Source organism: Podarcis raffonei, chromosome 11, assembly GCF_027172205.1.
Source record: "Podarcis raffonei isolate rPodRaf1 chromosome 11, rPodRaf1.pri, whole genome shotgun sequence".
Classification (NCBI taxonomy): Eukaryota; Metazoa; Chordata; class Lepidosauria; order Squamata; family Lacertidae; genus Podarcis; species Podarcis raffonei.
Genome location: NC_070612.1, coordinates 66,359,025 through 66,382,056, shown reverse-complemented (window position 1 = coordinate 66,382,056; position 23,032 = coordinate 66,359,025). Strand labels below are relative to the sequence as shown.

The 23,032-nt window shown below is 44.9% G+C and overlaps 1 protein-coding gene across 2 annotated transcripts; it reads right to left on the bottom strand.

Moving 5' to 3' along the window:
• Window positions 1-3,001: 3,001 nt before the first annotated feature.
• Window positions 3,002-17,940, bottom strand: LOC128423381 (uncharacterized). 2 transcript variants are annotated; one of them, XM_053408466.1, is made up of 8 exons: window positions 17,615-17,940; window positions 16,610-16,731; window positions 15,383-15,532; window positions 7,001-7,155; window positions 5,823-5,970; window positions 5,337-5,518; window positions 4,388-4,516; window positions 3,002-3,360 (listed from the first exon to the last, which is right to left on the bottom strand). In XM_053408466.1, exons 1-8 carry the CDS (start codon window positions 17,628-17,630, stop codon window positions 3,213-3,215), a joined length of 1,050 nt encoding a protein of 349 aa, XP_053264441.1. In that variant the 5' UTR covers window positions 17,631-17,940; the 3' UTR covers window positions 3,002-3,212. The 2 variants fall into 2 exon arrangements, with proteins under 2 accessions (XP_053264441.1, XP_053264442.1); XM_053408467.1 differs by having other exon boundaries at window positions 16,610-16,665.
• Between the last annotated feature and the right edge of the window lie 5,092 nt (window positions 17,941-23,032).

The window sequence follows — 23,032 nt, the reverse complement described above, 5'->3', positions numbered from 1 at the left end:
GCAGCAGCATAGGTCGTAGCGGCTTTGAAACCCAAAAGAGGCAGAGGCAGCAGCACAGGTCTTCGAGGCTTTGACAGCCAGAAGTGGCAGCGCCGGCAGCGCAGGTCGTCAAGACTTTGACAGCCAGAAGTGGCAGCGGCTGCAGCGCAGGTCATCGAGTCTTTGACAGCCAGAAGAGGCAGAGGGAGCAGCATAGGTCATCGAGGCTTTGACAGCCAGAAGGGGCAGTGGCAGCAGCACAGGTCATTGAGGCTTTGACAGCCAGAAATGGAAGAGGCAGCAGCACAGGTCGTCGAGACTTTGACAGCCAGACCGGGCAGCAGCAGCAGCGCAGGTCATCGTGGCTTTGACAGCCAGAAGAGGCGGAGGCAGCTGCACAGGTCGTCGAGGCTTTCACAGCCAGAAGGGGCCGTGGCAGCAGCACAGGTCATTAAGGCTTTGACAGCCAGAAAAGGAAGAGGCAGTAGCGCAGGTTGTCGTGGCTTTGACAGCGAGAATAGGCGGAGGCAGCAGCACAGGTCATCAAGGCTTTGACAGCCAGAAGAGGCAGAGGCAGCAACGCAGATTGTCGAGGCCTTGACAGCTAGACGGGGCAGCGGCAGCAGTGCAGGTCGTCGTGGCTTTGACAGCCAGAAGAGGCGGAGGCAGCAATGCAGGTCATCGAGGCTTTGACAGCCAGAAGAGGCAGCTGCAGCAGCGCAGTTTGTCAAGTCTTTGACAGCCAGAAGAGGCAGAGGCAGCAGCACAGGTTGTCGAGGCTTTGACAGCGTGAAGGGGCTGCGGCAGCAGCACAGGTCATCGATGCTTTGACAGCCAGAAGAGGCAGAGGCCGCAACGCAGATTGTCGAGGCTTTGACAGCCAGACGGGGCAGCGGCAGCAGTGCAGGTCGTCGTGGCTTTGACAGCCAGAAGAGGCAGAGGCAGCAGTGCAGGTCATCGAGGCTTTGACAGCCAAAAGAGGCGGAGGCAGCAGCACAGGTCTTCGAGGCTTTGACAGCCAGAAGAGGAGGCGGCAGCGCAGGTCGTCAAGTCTTTGACAGCCAGAAGAGGCAGAGGCAGCAGCACAGGTCGTCGAGGCTTTGACAGCCAGAAAAGCCAGAGGCAGCAGCGCAGGTCATCAAGGCTTTGACAGCCAGAAGAGGCACAGGCAGCAGCGCAGGTCATCGAGTCTTTGACAGCCAGAAGTGGCAGAAGCAGCAGCACAGGTCGTCGAGGCTTTGACAGCCAGAAGGAGCTGCAGCAGCAGCACAGGTCCTCGAGGCTTTGACAGCCAGAGGAGGCAGAGTCAGCAACCCAGATTGTCGAGGCTTTGAGAGCCAGAAGGGGCAGCGGCAGCAGCACAGGTCGTCGTGGCTTTGACAGCCAGAAGAGGCGGAGGCAGCAGTGCAGGTCATCGAGGCTTTGACAGCCGAAATAGGCAGAGGCAGAAGTACCAGTCGTCGAGTCTTTGACAGCCAGAAGGGGCAGAGGCAGCAGCGTAGATCGTTCAGGCTTCGACAGCCGGACGGGGCAGCGGCTGCAGCATAGGTCGTCGCGGCTTTGACAGCCAGAAGGGGCAGCGGCAGCAGCGCAGGTCGTCGAGGCTTTGACAGCTAGAAGATGCGGATGCAGCAGCGCAGGTCGTCGAGGCTTTGACAGCCAGAAAAGCCAGAGGCAGCAGCACAGGTCGTTGAGGCTTTGACAGCCATAAGAGGCGGAGGCAGCAGCGTAGATCGTTCAGGCTTTGACAGGCAGAAGGGGCAGCGGCAGCAGCACAGGTCGTCGAGCCTTTGACAGCCAGAAGAGGCAGGTGCAGCAGCATAGGTCGTCTCGGCTTTGACAGCCAGAAAGGGCAGCGGCAGCAGCACAGGTCGTCTCACCGTCAGATCCTAAGTGACACCAGATAAAGTCAAGCAACATTTATGGACTCAAGCCTGATATTCACCTGAGAAGGTGGTGACTTGTTTTGACCCCCAGGCTTGTTGTGACCCATGGAAGGTATAGAGCTGCCGCCCCCCCTTATCAGACAACAAATATCACGTATTTCATAAGCATATAATGTCATGGTTTTACAGTTGGAGTGTGAGCTCAGTTTCTAAAAAGCACCTCTTGAACGGGTTATTTTGTTTTTTGTTTTTTTATAAATATTTATTAAGTTTTCCAATTTTATGCAAATACAAAAAGAAAAAGAAAAAGAAAAATATTGAAAACAAATCAATTTCAATAACAATTTTTTTGAACGGGTTATTTTGGGATTGATTCAGGTTGGCCCCCAAAGCAGTTCACTTCAGTTCAATGGTCTCCAGCAAGAAGCACCCAGCCACGCATGACCCCTCCTGCCCCTTCTCATCCCAAACTGGCCGCAGCAGAAGCTAGACTGGTGCTTCCATTTGGAACTATGGAGTTCTCCGGTGGTTTCTGGTGGGCCTGGACCCCGCATTCCAACCTCTGGGGCCGGGCATGGCCCTCCCAATCTAATTTGCCTCTGCTCTTCACAGTCAGGTACATTTTGGTGGGAAAGGGAAGGAAGGAGTATGAGCTGGTTGGAATCATGCTGAACCAAATGCATCCTAAGCTGGGTCTGAACTGCAGGAGGGTTTGGACCTGGCTCATAAAGAGCATGAGATGAGGCTTGAAACTGGAGAAATCTCTTCAGTTCAAAGACTTAGTGGCCTCAATAAATAAATGAAAAAAGCTTATTTGGACGAGCAAAGGATTATTATTATTATTATTATTATTATTATTATTATGTCTCCCCACCCCGATACATAGTGGAACAAAGAGAAAAAAAGATATATAATAAACCAGCAGACACACATAAATCAATCTTTAAAGCAGGCAAAAATAAATACATATGAACTTATACCAGCTTTAAGGTGTTTCCAATAGTACATATAAAAATGTAATTTTAAGAAAAATCTTAGCCTTCCAAAGGTGAAGACTTGTCCATCCATTAACGGAATACCTGTATGATTGCTGCCTGCAGTAACTTGTGCGCTAGGTCATGGAAGTGTCTGTATCAGAGTCGGACATCCCCTAAGTTGGAGCAAAGCCACTGTAAGTGCATCTTTTATTATGTATACATTCATCTTCTATCAAAAAAATATTGTCCATATATATTAGACATGATAGCAGTGAATGCAGCTGAAGTTGTACAATTAAATAAAAAATGTGTAAATGCTAAAGAACATTTGACAGTTAAATTGCGAGGAATAAAGAAACCATTAGAAACATTAGAACAGGCATTCCCTTTTTCCAGTTCCTACCTCCAAGTAAAACGCCATGCCGATGGCTCTCTTCTTATTGTTTGGACAGCACATATATTCGCGTGCCAATCGGGCAATCCTCTTGTACTGTTCGGTTGAGGAGGTGAACAAGGTCCTGAAACATAAGAGTAAGAGACAAAGGATTCACAAGCCTGAAGCTGGCAGGAAGAACCGCTCAGCGTTCCTGCACAACAACCACCACCACCAGGTTACTGTGGTGCCCCGCAAGACGAACGCCTCGCAAGACGAAAAACCCGCTAGACGAAAGGGTTTTCCGTTTTGGAGGCGCTTCGCAAAACGAATTTCCCTATGGGCTTCCTTCGCAAGACGAAAGCCCATAGGGAAATCTCCAGGACAGCGGGGAAGCGCAGCGCGTCTTCCCCACTGTCCTCGGACCTCCTCCGAAGGCTGGCGGTGGGGCGGAGAGACCTCCTCTCTCCGCCCCACCGGCAGCCTTCAGAAGGCTGCTCCGAAGGCTGGCGGCGGGAGGAGGTCTCTCGGCCCCACCGGTAGCCTTCGGAAGGCTGCTCCGAAGGCTGGCGGTGGGGCGGAGAGACCTTCTCCCCGCGCCAGCCTTCGGATGGCTGTCCTGAAGACTTGCGGTGGGAGGAGGGTTTTCCTTCCCACCGCCAACATTCAGAATGCTGTTCTGAATGTTGGCGGTGGGGAGGAAAAACCCTCCTCCCACCGCAAGCCCCGGGAACAGAGGAGAAGCGCTGCGCGCCTTCCCCTCTGTTCCCGTACCTGTCCTGAAGGCTTGCAGTGGGGAGAAAAGCCCTTTTCCGCACCGCCAGCCTGGCAAGTGGTCTCCATAGGAACGCATTAATTGATTTTCAATGCATTCCTATGGGAAACCGTGCTTCGCAAGATGAAAAACTCGCAAGAAGAAAAAACTTGCGGAACAAATTAATTTCGTCTTGCGAGGCACCACTGTACTTGAACGCTGAGCAGAGCCTCCCGCCTGCATTCGCTCCATAAGACGCACACACATTTCCCCTTACTTTTTAGGAGGGGAAAATTGCGTCTTATAGAGTGAACAATATGGTACATTTTCTGAAATAAATAAGAAGTTTATCCCCATTTCCCCAGAAAGCAGGCCTTGCTCTTCATGCCTCACCTGCCAGTCCTTTTCACCTTCTTACCTTGCCAGAAGACGAATGCCTTCGAAAAAGCTTTCTGGACTTGACAGCATATCCCAGCAGCCCAAAACCTCAAATTCGTCAAGGTATTCAACACGCCCAATCAGTTGTTTCAGGGCCTGCACAGCGGTCCTGAGTCAAGTGAAGGAATTAAGAATATTATATTTTAAAAATTTGTATACTGCCCTTCACCCGTAGATCTCCGGGCAGTTCACAACATAAAAATGCAAGTTAAAAAGCACAAAATACAGAATAAAAACAAGAACCAAAGCAAACCAATAACTCCTCTCCCTCCAACAAACACAGTTGAAAGGGCATAGGAGGTTAATCTGCCAATGGCCTGATTGAAGAGGACCATTTTTGCCTGGCATCTAAAGGCACCTGGCAAGCCTCCCTGAGGAGAGCAACCCACTAATGGGGAGCCACCACAGAAAAGGCCCCTTCTTGTGTGGAGGAGGCACGTGAAGAGGGGCTTCCGATGATGAGCGCAAGGTCTGGGTAGGTTCATCTGGGGAGTTTTAGGTCCTTGACATCTTGCAGTCCAACCCCAACCATCACCTCCTGCAGCCTCCCCCATGTTTCCAGCACAAGCGGCAACCTTTCGGCTGTGATGGAGACTTAAGGTTTCATGACACGTGAGTCCACCACACCCAAATCAGCCCATCGTACGGGAGAGTCTCCAACATCCTCTCCCATCCTAGGGTCCTTCAGATGTTTTGGGCTACAACTCCCATCTTCAGTCCAGTTGTGCTGGCTGGGGCTGGTGGGAGTTGTGGTCCAAAGCGACTGAAGAGCACAGGGGTTGGGGAAGCCTGGGTCTCCTAGCTATCTAACCTAAGCAGAACCTCCTTGTCCAAATGAAGCCTATCTCTTGGGGGAGGGCTGAGCCATCACCGCTATGGGTCAGAGAGAGAAGGGAGGGCCCCCCCAAATGCATTAGCAGGTCCCTTACGTCAGCGGATCGAGATGCGAAGAGGGCTCCGGGATTAGACTTGTCGCCCTCGAACCTCTTCTTCTCGCCTCATGGACAAAACAGATCCGAGTGCTAAGTGCAAACAGCAGGTGGTGGAACTTGCTCTTCAGGATACCTGCAGCCTCAGGCAACGACAGGATATGACACAGAGCGTTGGTAGCCTGGAGGGACAAGGACAGGAGAACGGCATTCAGCAGAGGTCATCGTCAGATCAAGATCTCAGACGCGACTCAGAGCCCCGGTCCATCTCACTCAGTGTTGTCTACACTGACTAGCAGTGGCTGTCCAGGGTTTCAGGCGAGGGACTCCCCGACATGGAGATGCTGGGGCCCTTCTGCATACAAAGCAGGTGCTCACAGGATGGACCACTTATTAAGATGCACCCCCCTCCCAGCAAGAAGCCCCCAGCCCCATCCAGCTCCCATTCAAAACAATCCAGGAGAGAGAAACTGAGTGGTTTTGTACCGCCATTGGCATTTGAGAAGTGCTGCGTCGCCTGGAAGTGACTTCCGCTTTGGGGTCTTCATCCTGCAGCCTTTTCAGGAGGGGTCTCAGCAGCTTGACGCTGGAATACGGATCGGTGACCAACGACTTCCAGATCGTTGCGGCACTTCTGCAATTTTTCAAAACAGAATTTTTCCTTTTTCCTTTTCTTAAAAAAAGTCAGGCCTTTGATATTTTCTTTATATTGCACATACATTAGCAAAGAAAGAAACCACAACTCGGAGCACAATTTTTTGCAAATACGAAATTCAATATCATCAGAGCTGCCCAAGGTCCCAGCTCACAAAGGACCAACGCTGCTTCGTTGTTAAGTACAAAAGTCTTTATTGAAGTTCAGTTTCACTTCCAGAGCCGCAGCGCGCAGCTCTACGTCTCAACTGTCAGACCGCTGATGCTCCGTCTGAGTCTCCTCCCCCCTGGCACCAATTTAAGATTCTAGCCTTACTCCACCTCTTCCTCAGTTCCTTCCGCCTCTGGTTCCGCCTGGCCGTTGGGGTCTCGCCCTTTCTAGACTCTTCTGACGCTGAGTCCCCTGAGCCTTCCCCCTCCCTCCGGCGGGCTTTAGGAGCTGGCTCCCCATCCAGGTCTCCTGCTGTTCCCCGCGCCTGTACATTTGAACTTGGCGCGCGCGCCCAGCCGGTAACTTTTCTCCTGACCGTTTCACTGCTGCTGCTGTCACTGCTTCCCCCTCTGGGGGGGCTAGCTGCAACTGACCTCCCCTCCGTTGGAGGCGTGGTCAGCCCTGACTCACTCACTCTCCCCGCTGGAGGAGACGCTGGCCCTGACACATGTGACTCTTCCCCCCCACTACGCTCTGGTGGGGAAACTGGTCCCGATCCCCCACTGCTGCTTTGGGGTTCCCCTCTGGCTCCTTGTTTCTGGTGCGTCCCCCCTGGGACCCCCCTTGCCCTGACCATCGGCGCCCCCTTCTGGGAATCTTCTGATTTGCTGGAGAAGCTCATGGAATCTCTTGGGCCACTGTCATACTCCCCTACGCTGCCCTCGGATTCTTCCCCTTCGCTCTCCATTTCCTCTCTCCCCAGTGCTCCTGCTCCTGAGTCCCTGACAAATATAAATAAATATAAATTAAGAAACCCCTTAAATCTACCCCTCCCCATTTTCACATCACAAAAACTTACTCATCACACTCCATCGAGCAGTCCAACAGGCTGTCTACGACCGGCTGTAGGCGCTTGGTGGCTAGGCTGACAATAGCCGAAAGCGTCTCTTCCTTAGTGCGGGTGTCGGGGATCTGGTGGAGATGGTTGTAAATCTCCTTCACAACCATAGGCAGCTGGAAGAAGATTAAAGAAGACCAGGATGAGAAAGTGTGGTGAACCTGGAGGACTTCCAGTCAGCGCCGGCGATTAATGGCAGACTTTCCCCCGAGCTCCGGGGGAAGCCTGCTCCGCGGGTTCGGGTCCTGTCGCAACGGCGAAGCGGGGACCCTAAAAAATCACAGGCGCGGAAGCCTGTGAGCGAAGAGATCCGGCGGGCACCTTTTGCGCCCCCCCAAAACCGCAAAGAAGCCTTTTTAAAGGCTTTGGAGCGGCAGCGGGAGAAGGCGCGGTGCTGAGGGTCGCTGACAAAGCCTGCTGAGTGAAGCCGCATTGCCATGATCGGAGAGCGCTGATTTCTTCTCTGAAATTTGGACTTTAAAGCAACTACTCATTAGTAGTAATAACGGGCTTAATTTGAAACAAAATTGGGAAGAAATTTGGTACTGCACGGGAAAGGTACAAAAAGGAAGTCTGCCTCCCCGTTGTGTAAATAACCTGAAGCAAAGAGACTGAAAGCTGTAACTTAAGAGGGAATATTTTTTTGGAACTAGTAATCCATCGTTTGGAAGAGTATTTCCCCCCAACGTTTGACAGGAGCGGAGGGGGGTGGAAATTGAACTTTTTATGCCTGTAAGAAAGGAACGCTTAAAAAGAACGTCCGCTGCTTTGATCTCTGGAGTCGGACTGCCTTGACATGGAAACTGAATGGTGGACTGTCAATACATTGGGACTGTTTACAACAGTAACTTTATGTAAAGATACAGTGTCTTTGAATGGACTTATATATAAAATAGCATTGAAAATAAATTTGAAACTGTGGCTAATTGGAAAAAAGGGGGCTTTTAAGAGATATTGGTTATAAAGTTACAAAGTGAAGCTGGAACTTTTCCCCCTAGTGGAGACTTTGTTGTTACAATAACAATCAAGCCACCAGAGTGAGAGCCAGTGGAAATTTCCTTCTCAAAACAAAGTACAAGAGTAAGACGTGACCTTGGCTCCGAATGAGAGTGTTATGGATAAAGAAAAGGGGAAGTCTGAAGAAAGAAGTTTAAGATCAGGCAGACAATACAAGACTGATTTTTCCCACCAGCGGAGAGCTTCAACATCCGGAGGCACGGGCACAGCTGCTGCCTCTCAAACTAAACCAAAAGTTATGTCAGCAGAAGACGCTTTAGCACAAGCACTTGGCAAGATTAATGTATCTTTGGAATATTTAACGAAGCAGGGAACAGAGACAAGTAGACAAGTTGTGGAAACTAATAAACAAATTCAGGAAACTAATAAACAAGTGGCTGAGATCTCAGCAAAAATTGATCTGAACACGAAAAGTATTGATGAATTGGGAAAGAAGGTAAATTCCAACACAGAGACTATTGTAAGACTTTTGGAGGACTCGGCCACAACTCGAAAGATTGCAGAGGAAGCAAAGGAAATAGCGGTTCTCACCCAAGAGAGGATACCACCGGTCATCAGGAAATTGGAGGATCATGATCTGACTTTGTCTATGATTGAACTGCAGAGAAAAGAGAGGAATTTAAGGATAAGATCGGTTCCGGAAAGTGAGAAAGATAACTTGGTGGACTTCCTGACAAAAGAATTTTTGGACTTTTGGCAACAGGGCCTGGAGAAGGAAGAATTTAAGATAGTGAGTGCATTTAGGCTTGGTACAAGACAAAGGAAGAATAAGGCAAGAGACTGCTTAATAACATTAAGGACAAAGGAAGAAAGGGATAAAATTTTGAATCTGCACTATCAAAAAACCCTGGAGATTGAAAATTCTTACGTGGAGATCTTTAAGGATATTCCGAAGCACATTTTGGACGTAAGAACCTACTACAGAGATCTGGTCGTTTTATTGAAGAAAAACAAAATATTCTTCAGGTGGGAATTTCCACAAGGCCTATCTTTCAAATACAGAGGAAGGAAGATAAGAATAAGAACATTGAGTGATAAAGACAAATTCCTGAGAGACCACGAAGAGGATCTACAGAAGGAGGTGGATTCCGGGCAGGAACTGACATCATTGGGAAAAGGAACACTGGATATATCAGACATATCGAACTTGTCATTTGGTTTGAAACCATCGACAGAGGAAGAACAACTACTTGGAGCAACAGGAATAAGTAAATAGTCTCATCATGGCTCTGCAACTTCTAAGTTGGAATTGTAATGGCTTGAATATGCCTCGAAAGAGGAAAGCTGTTTTTCATATATTGAAGAAAGAACAACTGGATTTGATCTGTTTACAAGAAACACATGTGACGAGGTTACAAAGGAAAATATTGGTGAATAAAAGATTGGGTCAAGAATTTATTTCATCAGACAAAGTTAAAAAAAGAGGAGTTGTGATATATGCAAAGGAAAAATTACTACCGAAATTTGTTTTTAAAGATGAACAAGGAAGATTCCTGGCAATTGAAATTCAAATCCAAGGAGAGAAATTTTTAGCCGTAGGAATTTATGCACCGAACGAGGGGAAATCTGAATTCTTTAAGAAGTTGCATGAGATTTTGTTGGACTATATGGATTATAATCTTATTTTGATGGGAGACATGAATGGAGTAGTATCTACTAATATGGATAAAGCACAAAGACAGGTACTCACTAAGGATGAAAGATTACCAAAAACTTTTTTTGAAATGACTGACAATATGGACTTGATTGATATTTGGAGAACAAAGAATCCTCTTGAGAGAGAGGGAACCTTCTTTTCTGAAGCCAAAATGACATGGACCAGAATCGACCAAATCTGGGTTACTAGAGGAATGGCATCAAAGATAAAGAAAGTGGAAATCTGCCCAAAAACCTGCTCCGACCACAATGCAGTAAGAATGGAGATGAAGCAAATATCAACTGGATCCTTTAGATGGAGGATGAATGACACCTTATTTAGAGAGGAAGAAGTGTACAAAAAGGCCCAAAAAACTTTGAGAGATTATTTTGAAATAAACATGAACACTAATGTGGAAAAAAGAGTAATCTGGGACGCAAGTAAAGCCGTTATGCGAGGATTTCTGATACAACAAAATGCAATAAAAAAGAGAAGCCAAAATGAGAAAAAAGACAAGATTTTGGAGAAGATAAAAGAAGGGGGAAAGAAACTAAGATCAAAACCAAAGTCCAAAGAGATTTTGAGAGAAATCAAATTGTATCAAACACAATATATGGAGCTGATGAATCAAGAAATAGAATGGAAAATTAAACAAATGAGACAAAAGACATTTGAATTAGCAGATAAATGCGGCAAACTATTGGCTTGGCAAATGAAGAAAAGACAAAAATTAAATACGGTTACAAATCTAGAAGTGAAAGGAAAGAATGTATATAAGCCAAATGAGATTAGAAACTGCTTCCAGAGATATTTTAAACAATTATATACACAAGGGCCACAGAAAGAGACAGATATAGACAATTTTCTCAAGACTTACGGATTACAAAAAAATTCTTATGAAAGTAAAATACGTTTGAACCAGAAAATAACTGAACAGGAAATAGAAGGTGCCATTCAAAATATGCAACTGGGCAAGTCTCCGGGACCGGATGGGCTTACTTCCAGATACTATAAAATGTTAAAGGAGTGGCTATTACAACCTATGAAGGAAGTTTGTAATGAAATTTTGGAGGGGAAAAAGGCACCAGAAACGTGGAAAGAAGCTTATATTACACTTATACCAAAGACTGAGACTGAAAAGAACCAACTTAAGAACTACCGCCCTATTTCGTTACTAAATGTGGATTACAAAATTTTTGCTGATATTCTGGCTAAGAGACTGAAAAAAGTTTTGATGGAGGAGATTCACAGGGACCAAGCGGGCTTTCTCCCGAGAAGGCATATGTCAGATAATGTAAGGAATATAATAGACATTTTGGAAAAGCTAGAAGTGAACATAAATACTAAAGCAGTTTTGATATTTGTGGATGCGGAGAAAGCCTTTGACAATATTTCTTGGAGTTTTATGAAGAAGAATCTTCAGGGGATGGGGGTAGGCCAAGGATTTGAAAATGGTATAGGTGCAATATACTCAGAGCAGAAAGCAAAGTTAATTGTAAACAATATGGTTACGGAAGAGTTTAAGATAGAAAAAGGGACACGTCAGGGGTGCCCAATCTCTCCATTACTTTTTATATCAGTCCTGGAAGTCTTGCTGAATATGATTAGAAAGGACCAGTTGTTTAAGGGAGTACAGGTCGGAGCTAAACAATACAAATTGAGAGCATTTGCAGATGATTTGGTACTTACGTTACAAGAGCCAGAATCTAGTACTAAAAGGGTTTTAGAACTAATTCAAGATTTTGGCCAGGTTGCAGGATTTAAATTGAATAAATCCAAAACTAAGGTATTGGAAAAAAACTTAACACCTATGGAAAGGGAGAAGTTTCAGAATGAGACAGGTTTAACTGTGGTTAAGAAAGTGAAATACTTGGGGAGCAATATGACAACTAAAAATGTGAATTTGTTTAAAGATAATTATGAAAAATGCTGGACAGAGGTAAAAAAAGATTTAGAAATTTGGTCAAAATTGAAGCTTTCCTTGTTGGGTCGAATTGCAGCTATAAAGATGAATGTATTGCCTAGAATGTTATTTTTGTTTCAAACATTGCAAATTGTTGACAAGATGGACTGTTTCAAGAAGTGGCAGAAAGATATTTCAAAATTTGTCTGGCAGGGCAAAAAGCCCAGGATAAAATTTAAGATATTAACTGATGCAAAAGAAAGGGGGGGGGATTTGCCCTGCCAGATTTTAAACTTTATTATGAATCAGCGGCTTTTTGCTGGTTGAAAGACTGGCTACTTCTTGAGAATACAGATATCTTGGATCTAGAAGGGTTCAATAATATTTTTGGGTGGCATGCATATTTGTGGTATGACAAGGTCAAAGCTCATAAAGCTTTTAAAAACCATATTGTCAGGAAAGCACTGTATAATGTCTGGATTAGGTATAAAGACCTGCTGGAGAACAAAACTCCCAGGTGGTTGTCCCCAATGGAGGCAAAGGCTGTGAAAAAACTTAATATGGAGTCTAAATGGCCGAAATATTGGGAAATTTTGGAGCAAGAAGGGGATGTAATGAAATTGCAGAGTTATGAGAAATTGAAAGATAAAGTGAGAGATTGGCTCCATTACTACCAAATAATGGAGGTCTTTAAGTCAGACAGGAAAATTGGCTTCCAGGTGGAAAAATCAAAACTGGAGACAGAACTATTAGAATCCAAAACTAAGAATTTGTCAAAAATGTATAACTTGCTGTTGGAATGGAATACACAGGATGAAATAGTTAAATCAGCTATGATCAAGTGGGCACAAGATATTGGTCATAACATTATGTTCGAGGACTGGGAACGGTTGTGGACCACCGGTATGAAATTTACGGCATGTAATGCCTTGAAAGAAAATATTATGAAAATGATTTATAGGTGGTACATGACTCCAGTTAAGCTCGCAAAAATTTACCACTTGTCTGATAATAAGTGTTGGAAATGTAAAGAGACTGAAGGTACATTCTTTCACCTTTGATGGACTTGCCCAAGGATTAAGGCTTTCTGGGAAATGATTTATAATGAAATGAAAAAGGTATTTAAACATACCTTCTTGAAGAAACCAGAGGCCTTTCTCCTGGGTATGGTCGGCCAATTGGTGCCAAAGAAGGACAGAACTTTTTTTATGTATGCTACAACAGCAGCAAGAATACTCATCGCAAAGTATTGGAAGACACAAGATCTACCCACCTTGGAAGAATGGCAGATGAAAGTGATAGACTATATGGGACTGGCAGAAATGACCGGCAGAATCCGAGACCAGGGAAAAGAGACGGTGGAAGAAGATTGGAAGAAATTTAAGGACTATCTTAAGAAACATTGTAAAATTATTGAAGGCTAGAACGATGTTGATTTAGAAATTAAGGAGTTAAAAGCTGTAATGATTATGTGGTTAAGAAAAGAAAGGTTAAAAAGTACATAGAAATTAGGGAAAGGATTTGCTGAATTGACTTAATTAGAGAATGGAATACAGAAAGGGGAGGTATGAGGAGGTCGGGAAAGTAAGTTTTATGAATATAAGGGATGGAAATTATACCTGTTTTGTATGTGTGTTTTTTCTTTTTTGGATTGTATGTATTGTTATTGTTTTTGTTTTTACTGTTCTGTTTATTCTGTTTTATATAAATTCCTAAACTTTAATAAATATTATATATATATATAAAAAGAGAAAGTGTGCTGAACCTGTTTCTATTTGGCTTAATGTATGTAGGGTTTGGTGTCAGCGTTACTCGTGCCGGTTCTCTGCTGTTCACTTGTGTTCCTTTGGTGGTGAGAGAGGTTGGGGTTGGCCTAGGGTGTGGTTGTTTGTTTGTGATTGGCTGTGGTGATCTTTGTTTTCGTGTGTGAGTGGGGTGAGTGGGTGTTTTGGATCAGGTTAGCCATATTGATTTGTATGCTGTTGGTGGATTATTGTCATTGTCTTTTTGGGCTGTGTTTGTGATAAAGGGGAGCCATACCAGGATAAAGGCGTCTTCTTCTGTTTGTCCCCGTGTCAGTTTCAGTTTATTGGTTAATTTTTCTAGTAGGGCTGTTTCCCATACTATTTGGTACCATTGGTCCATGCTTACTCCTGACAGGTCTCTCCAGTGTCTGGTTATGGTGTTTCTGGCTGCTGAAAGTAGGTGGGTTATGAGTTCTTTGTGGTGTAAGTGGGCATTGTTGTCTTGGAAGATGTTTAGTAGGGCCAGTTCTGGGGTGATGTCTAGTACTTGCTTAGTTATTTTACATATTTCTCGTATGGCTGTTGTCCAGAATAGTTGGATTTTGGGGCATTCCCACCACATGTGGAGGTATGTGCCTGTGGAGGTGCACCCTCTCCAGCATTTTGGTGAGGTTCCTGGGCGTATTAGCGCTAGTTTTCTTGGTCTTAGGTACCACCTGTAGGTGAGTTTCAGAGTGAGTTCTTTTCGTTGATATGGATTTAAAGGGGGGGGTTAGACCACATTCTGATCCATTGAGTGGGGTTAATCTCATAGCCTATGTCATTCTCCCATTGTTTTTTGATTGCGTCTAGGGGGTTTGTGGGATTTTGGAGTAGTATTTTGTATATTGCGGATACCATCCTTTTACCGTTTCCCTTTGTTGTTAGGAGGAGGTTTTCAAAGGTTATCAGGGGCCTAGTTGCTGCTGATTTTACTGTTGGATTGTTTAAGAGGGCATGTAATTGGTGTTGTGTTAACCAGGGCATTTGGGTGTCTTCTAGTTTGTCTTGTATTTCTTGTGTTGACAAAGGTTTGTTATTTTTACAGAAGTCTATTAGGCGATATAAGCCTTTGGTTTGCCAGGTTTTTATTTGGAGGTTTTGTGCTGCATGGTGGAATAATGGGTGGTACGGCAGGGGGATTAGTGGGGATGGGGTTGGTATTTTCAATTATGTCCCTCTCTAGGTGCACCCATTGTTTTGTCTCATCTTCTAGTATATATGGGATTATATGGAGTATTTGGCTGGCAATGTAATATGCTTCTATGTTGGGGATTCCCCATCTTCCTTCTGAGGTGGGGAGGTGCAGGTATTTGGGGCTTATTTTTGGTTTTTTATGTGAGAAGATAAAAGAGTGTAGTTTTCTCTGCCATCTGTGGAGTTGTGTTGGGGGAATCCAGATTGGGAGGGTTTGGAATAGGTAGGTTAGTTTTGGGAGGGTGATCATTTTGATCATAGCAAAGTTTTATTAATTGACCTCAGTGTTGTACACATTGTGTTTCCTTTGCACTGAAATGAACAGGGTGGAATAATGTAATTAAAATACTACCAAAGCAGACAGCGAGATGAAAAACAGGGTGGTTGATTTTTGGAAGCCAAACTGCAGCAGGATGGAAACAGAGGCGCGAGCCACAGACACGGAAATTGAAGAAGTTTGGATTTGATATCCCACTTTATCACTACCCGAAGGAGTCTCCAAGCGGCTAACATTCTCCTTTCCCTTCCTCCCCCACAACAAACACTCTGTGAGGTGAGTGGGGCTGAGAGGCTTCAGAGAAGTGTGACTGGCCCAAGGTCACCCAGCAGCTGCATGTGGAGGAGCGGAGACGCGAACCCGGTTCCCCAGATTACGAGACTACCGCTCTTAACCACTACACCACACTGGCTCTTCTTACTTCCCACACAATGCCTTCTTACTTCCCAGAAACAAGCTAATTCTAAGTCCGAAGAGAATGTTTAATTTAGAGGAAACCTGCTCCCCCTGCCTCCGTTTTAAGCCTTACGTCCTCCATTTCCATCCCACATTCCTCAAGGAAGGACCTCAGGAGCTTTCCTGCAGCCTGAGAGACGGCTCTGTCTTCCACTGTCAGGTTGTCAATCGCCTTCAACACGACTTCGTTGATCTGGCTGGGCTTGAGGTGCTCCCCAAAAGCCTGGCACAAAGAAGAAAGAAGAGGGAGTTTTCTTCTGCTCCACACTCTGACCACGTTTCAGTAGTCCAAGGGTGCCTTCACAAACCAAGTGAAAGACATCTCCACTCTGCCTTGAGAGGGTTGAACTAAGTGACCCCCACGTCCCTTCCAACTCTACAATTCGGTGATTCTGTTTATGTGTTTATTTAAGTAGCTGAAAGATTTTACAACAAAGAAAACTAAAAGTCAGGTGACGCCTTGCTATTTTCGATCCACATCTTAAATTGGTTATGACATTGGAACATGAAGAGGTTCAATCTAAAATCAGACTAGAAAATTAAAAAAAAATTCTCGCAGGAACAGAGAGGGTGAATAATAGTGGCTATCCGTTATATAACCAATGCCAAACAGACTGGGTGGGAACCTGCTGGCTGTGTGTTTAGTTCTTAATATACAACAAAAACACCCACCACAAGGTTGGCATAGTTCATTGGCTTGGCAGTGCCTTGTGAAAGATGTATCGAATGAGTCAACTTTTCCTATTCTTTTTCCGCCCTGAGGAGCCCAAGGTGGCAATGCATGGTTCTCTCTCCTCCCCGTTTTAGTCTCATGAGGTAGGTTAGACTGAGAGACTGTGACTGACTCGTGAGTTTCAGGGCTGAGTGGGGATCTGAACCCTAGGTCTCCCAGCACCTGGTAGAATTTCAATAAGTAGAATTCTGCATGCAGTTTAGGCTACCGGGCACTTGTCTTTGAGCAATTTATTCTAATACAATGCATTTCTGAATGTTATTTACACTAATAGCTCACGCATGGATTTTTTTACACACTGTTTGGCATTGCGAAATTCAAGGACGTGTGAATTTCAAAGGCGGGTTGTGTTTCAGTTCTCCTATTGTTTCTGAAAGCCTCGATTTGATAGCTTTGGCTTCCAGTGTGAACTGCTCTGAATCTCTCCCTCATCCCTAGAAGGGGTGGGCTGCCTGAGGGCAGGCTGAAGTTGGTGGGGCAGGGCCCCATTGGCCCGAGTGAGCAAATCTTTGCTAACTGGGAGTGGCTGCGGTCTTAGCAATAAAGAGTACAAAAAGCCACCCCTACCTTGGCCACTTTTGCGATGTGGTAGTGGAAGAGGGAGGGCCCAGGGATGAAGAAGTCTTCTCGGACCCATCTGACCATGTTGCCTTTCTTATTTTTATTCCTCCTCTTCTCCAGTTCCTTACCTAAGCAGGGTCGGGTTTTGGAATATGCATGCAAAAGAACCCAGCATTAGTGCTCCCTGCTCAAAACCTCCAGTTTTCCCACTGGAACCAACAAAAACAATTATCGATTTCACCTCAAAAATTATAATTCAGAACTGGGAAAAAGGTTCAGAAGGGGGCAACCAAAAGGACTGGGGTGCTTGTGGAGCTGGTTGCAGCATTTGGGGGGGGGGGTTCCGTTTAGAAAAATGGCGAGGAAGAGGAGACACAATGTATGGCATGGAGAAAGTGGAGAGAGAAAGCTTTCTCTCTCACCGTCAGAACATGAGAACAACTGGACCTCCAATGAAACTGAAGTTTCAGGATGGTCCTTCTTCTTGCAGTGCACAGCTAAACTCTGGAACTCCCTGCCGCAGGAGGCACTGATGGCCACGGACAAAGATGGCTTTCAAAGAAGATGAGGCAAATTCATGGAAGAGAAGGCTACCCATGGCTATTAGCCAGGATGGCTATGCTCTGCCTCCATGGTCAGAGGCAGCAAAGTACAGGAGTAGAAAGAGCTTGAATTCTGCTTGCTGGATTCCCACAGGCATCTGGTCAACCCCTGTGGGAACAGGATGCTGGGCTGGGCTGGGCCACTGGTCAGGTCCAGAAGGCTTTTCTGATCTTCTTCAGCAGTGAATCCCTCCCCCAAGACTGCCCTCTCGTCTCTGGCCAACAGGGTGTTGGCGTTAGGCCAGTGCTGGCACGAATTCTGGCCCTCCTGAACTCCCTGATCAACACCAGCAGCAGCCAGCATGGGCAACACTCAGGGATGATGGGAGTTGGAGCAGCCTCTGGAGGGCTACAGATCTCCCACCCTGCGGCTTACAAGAAACAAGCCATTTCCCAGCATCACCCTCACCCATTTTGGCTATCATGATGTAATGGAGATGGTACAAGGCCTCCGCTGACTGCAGGCCAATCTCCTTCACGTTGTCTGCGAGGTGAAGGGACAAGAGCGCCACCAGCTGTCCAAGAAGGGGGAAATCCTGGGATACCTAGGAGGTGGAAAGAGAGAGATGCACAGTCAGCCCTCGTCCCACAGAGCCCAGCAAGAGAAAACCGTCTGGCATGCTTTCAGTCGGCAAAGGTGACAGAGGGGCGCAGGGCAAGAGAGCTGTGCTTAGGTGGCCCACCCTAGGCTTGCCCCAGGGCTTTTTCCCCAGCCAGAACTCACTGGAACTCAGTTCTGGCTGTTGAATGGTTGAATGTTGAATGGTTGAATGTTGAATGGCTGTGTCATTCATTGAATGGCTGTGTCAGCATTTGGGTGTAGTATATAAGGAGCAGCACCTAGCTCTCCCATTACCCTGGGGCATGAGTTGGTGGTTGGGTCTGGTTTGTTGATGATGTATTTAGTGTATAAGGAGTTTTTGTTTTTGTTATTAAAACCTTGTTTAAGTTATTTTTGAGTCCCTTTTTAATGCATGGTCTCCCCAGCAAGCTCTCTGCAGTGCTACTATACTGCAAATAGCTAACATCTTTGGTTATGGGCCCAGCTGCTGAGTGGATGACTGCATATTTTTGGACTCTGAGAAAGGTTTGAAAACTCCTTCTCCTGTTAGTGTAGTTTCTGTGGGTCTGGAAGGGTTCCAGAATGGTTGACCGGGTTCCAGAAGCCAAGAAGGCTCTGGTGTTCCCACAGCTAACAGATGAGAACTATAGTTTATGGTCTTTTCGGGTGGAGGCGCTTTTGACCTCTAGAGAAGTATGGACCTATGTAACTGATGACCCTCCTGACCCTGTAACTAATGCTTGGTCAAAAGGAGATGCGAAAGCCAGGGCAATAATTAATTTGGCAGTCAGCAACCAGCAAGTAGTCTATATAAGAAATAAGAAAACTGCCAAAGAAATGTGGGACAGTCTTGCAGCAGTGCATATTAGAAAAGAGTCAGCGTCCGCATTGACGTTTTTCAAGCAGCTGTACCAGACCAAGTTGCAGCCTGGTGGTGATTTGGCAGCACACTTTTTTTTTAAAAAAAATAATATTTATTAAAATTTCAAAAGAAATTACAAAAGTAATAAAGAGATAGAAAAAAGAAAACAAAAGATACAAAATACAGAGGAAATAAAAACAATTAAAAATAAATCCATCATTCCTTGTCTTGCCTTTCATTTACTTGTTTCCCTGACCTCCTCACACCTCCCTTTTTTGTATTCCAGTTCGAATGGTTAATTCAGCAAATCCTTTCCCTCTTTGTTTTTATCTTAATTCTTTATCTTAACATATTATAACTTTATATTTTCATCTATTAACAATCCATTTTACATACTCCTTTTAACATTGTTGCTAAAACCGCTTCATTTCATTCCGACATCATTTTAGCATTCCTTAATTTTACAATGTTTCTGTAGATAATCTTTAAATTTCTTCCAGTCTTCTTCCACCGACTCTTCTCCCTGGTCTCGGATTCTGCCAGTCATTTCCGCCAATTCCATATAGTCCATCACTTTCATCTGCCATTCTTCCAAGGTGGGAAGATCTTGTGTCTTCCAGTACTTTGCAATGAGTATTCTTGCTGCTGTTGTAACGTACATTAAAAAAGTTCTATCCTTCTTTAACACCAATTGGCCGACCATGCCCAAGAGAAAGGCCTCTGGTTTCTTCAAGAAGGTATATTTAAATACCTTTTTCATTTCATTATATATCATCTCCCAGAAAGCCTTAATCCTTGGGCAAGTCCACCAAAGGTGAAAGAATGTACCTTCATTCTCTTTACATTTCCAACATTTATTATCGGGCAAATGGTAGATTTTTGCAAGCTTGACTGGTGTCATGTACCACCTGTATATCATTTTCATAATATTCTCTCTTAAGGCATTACATGCCGTAAATTTCATACCGGTGGTCCACAACTGTTCCCAGTCAGCAAACATAATGTTATGTCCAACATCTTGTGCCCATTTAATCATAGCAGATTTAACCGTTTAATCCTGAGTATTCCATTTCAACAGCAAGTTATATATTCTTGATAGTATCTTAGTTTTGGGGTCTAACAGTTCTGTTTCCAATTTTGATTTTTCCACCTGGAAGCCAATTTTTTTGTCCAGATTGTAAGCCTCCCTTATTTGATAATAATGAAGCCAGTCTCACACTTTATCTTTTAGTTTCTCAAAACTCTGCAATTTCAATTTGTCTCCTTCTTGTTCCAAAATCTGATTTGGCAGCACATTTGAGACGTCTGGAGGCAATACGCTGCAAATTAATTCAAAGGGACATAGAGATACCTGATATTCAGTATGTTTTTATCATTCTTTGTTCCCTTAATGAGGACTTTGATGGTGTAGCTAGCCAGATATCTGCCGTTCCACCAGCACAATTAACTGTGGAAGGGATAACGGCAAGATTAATGGGCGAGTTGGATAGAAGGGAGGCTTGTGCCATAAGCACTCCTATTTCCAGAAACAATGAGGAACGCCATATGCAAACTTGTGGTGATACGACTGCATTTAAAGCTGCAAAGCGTTATTGGTTCTGCAATAAGCAGGGACATTTTGCAAAGGACTGCAGATCCAAAAGAAAGCAAAGTACTCCCAAGTCTGTTTCTGTTCGTCAGTCACGGTCATCAGCCCAGCAGCCGACATCGTACCGTAAAGACAGAAACGAGCCGCGAGCTTTTCATGCTCGGAGTACAGATCGTAAAAGAATTAAAGGTGCCAAGTGGAAGTCTTTTATTGTGGACTCAAGAGCATCCCAGCACATTTGCAATGATCGAAGCTTGTTTATTTCTTTTGAAGAGGAAATTGGTAATGTACATTTAGCCAATTCACAAGTCTTGCAGTCGCTTGGCAGGGGTACTATTAAACTTGACTCTTTAAACATTACGATAGCGAACTGCATTTACTGCCCGTCAGTGGACAATTTATTGTCAGTAAGATGTTTTGCTCGTCAAGGCATAACTGTGCGTTTCTTAAAGTCAATGTGTGAGTTTTTCGATGGGAACAAACATCTATTGTATGCCCAGGACTCTGATGGTTTATATAGACTGTATTTTTGCACCTACTCCCAATCGCCTATAAATTGCAGAGCAGCACAGTCAAGCCAGGGGTTGAGGAATGTAAGGCCACATTCCGGGTGTGCCCATGAAGCACACAGAATTCTGGGACATCTGAATTTTGCTGATGTAATTAAGACAAAGAATATTGTTAATGGCCTAAACTTAAAACCATGTAAATTCTTTATACAATGTCTATCCTGTTGCAAGAATAACATTAAGGTTGCACTCAAGGGTAGGTGCTCAGATAGGAAAGTAACTGAGCCATTTGAGCGTGTACATTATGATTTAGTTGGGCCACTCCCACCATCATTAGGGGGTTCTAAGTACTGGCTTACCCTGACTTCCGGAGGCGGCACCATCGGTAATGGCGGATTCCCTCCAGCTGTGAGGGAATAGCTCCACGGAAATCGGGTCTAGTCGCGACGGCGATGCGGGGACCCCTTAGAAAACTACAGGCGGGAGAAGCCTGTGTTCGTGGGACTCAGCGGGCACCTTCAGCGCCCCCCTAACTGCGAGGGAACCCCGCAAGGGGTCCCAGAGCGAAACGGGGAGATAGGCGCGGTGCTGAGAGCCAACTGCTTCTTCCGTGGAGCGAAGCCGCACAGCTGTTGCCGGAGAGCGCTGACCTTTTTCCTGGGACAATTTGGCTAACAAACAACTACCCGTGAGTAGGTCAAGTTCAAAGACCGGGGAATTTAAGAAAAATAGGATTAATTTGGCACTGAAACGGGAAGGCGCAAACAGGAAGTCCGCCTTCCTTTTTGTATATAGATCAAAGCAAAGACTGATCAAGCTAACGCTGGAGAGCTGGGTTTAAAAGGACTTAAATCCTAACGTCAAATTAAAAGATTTCCCTCCCTGAATTGCAGGAGAGGGGAGGGAAGAGGAGAAAATGTATTTTGCCTGCAAAAAAAGTGGAGAGAAAAAGGAGTAAAGACCACCACTTAATCCTTGGGAACGGACTGCCAGATTAATAAAATTGCTGTACTGAGAATCACACTATTTATGGACAATGTAACTTTGTGACAGTTAACTCTGCAAGTGAGACACTTTTACTCTGAGGGTTACTTTGGACTTGGAACTGTTGCTTTTTTCTTTTGTAGAAGGGGGACTTTGGAAAATCGGAAAAGAGACTCTATTGCAATACCATTGATCGTTACTGTGTCCCCCTAGAGGAACTTTGAAATTGTTGCAACTAGCCAGGGGATTTTCCACTCTCGACTGGCCTGGGAAACTTCCACAGCAAAACAAGTTTTGGCCGTGGGATTGACCTTGATTTTCAGATCCTTAGATAAAGTGGCATGGCAGACTTGCTTCAGGAAAAGACAACAAGATCAGGAAAGGTTAGACAGCAGCAGACTAGTGTAACGCAGCAGCGCAGAGCATCCATATCTGCCTCTGCATCTGTATCTGCCCCTTCTGCATCACAAGGAAAAGATCCTGCACAAGGAAAAGATCCTGCACAAGTTGGGTCTAAAGGAATGGCTACTGAAGAGGGATTCACTTCAGTATTAAATAAAAATTTTGAAACCTTGGAAAAATTAAGTAACCAAGTTACTGAAGCGACTACTAAAATTGACCAAAATACTACTAGCATCAACAATTTGGGGCAGAAGGTGAACTCAAATACAGAAGCTATTGAAAGACTGTTGCAAGAATCCGCTTCGAACCAAAAGGCAGTTGAGGAAGCAAAGGAAAAAGTGCTGGCTGTAGAGGAAAAGATTCCAACTATATGCAAAGAGCTAAAGGACCACCGGTCGCTTCTGTCTATGATCGAACTTAAGGAAAAACAGACTAATCTGAGGATCAGGGCGGTCCCTGAATTGGAAAAAGACAGTTTAAGTGACTTTCTTACGCAGGAATTTGCAGAATTTTGGAATTTGGATGCTAAGCAAGATTTCAAGATAGTAAGTGCTTTTAGACTTGGAAGAGGAGGGAGAAAGAACAGGGTGAGAGACTGTTTGGTTACCCTCCGAACGAAAGAAGAGAGAGATAAAATACTGAGTCTGCACTTCCAGAAGACCGTGGAAATAAACGATTCAAGAGTGGAGATATTCAAGGATATTCCGAAATACTTATTGGATCTTAGAACTAACTACGGAGATCTGGTGGCCCTGTTGAGAAGTAACAGAATTGTTTTTAGATGGGAATTCCCTCAAGGCCTATCCTTTACCTTTAAAGGGAAAAAGTTCAAAATAAGATCAGTGGAAGACAAGGAAAAATTCCTGAGAGACCACGAAGAAGACCTGCAAAAAGAAGTTCCAGAAGAGCTAAGAGCTTTA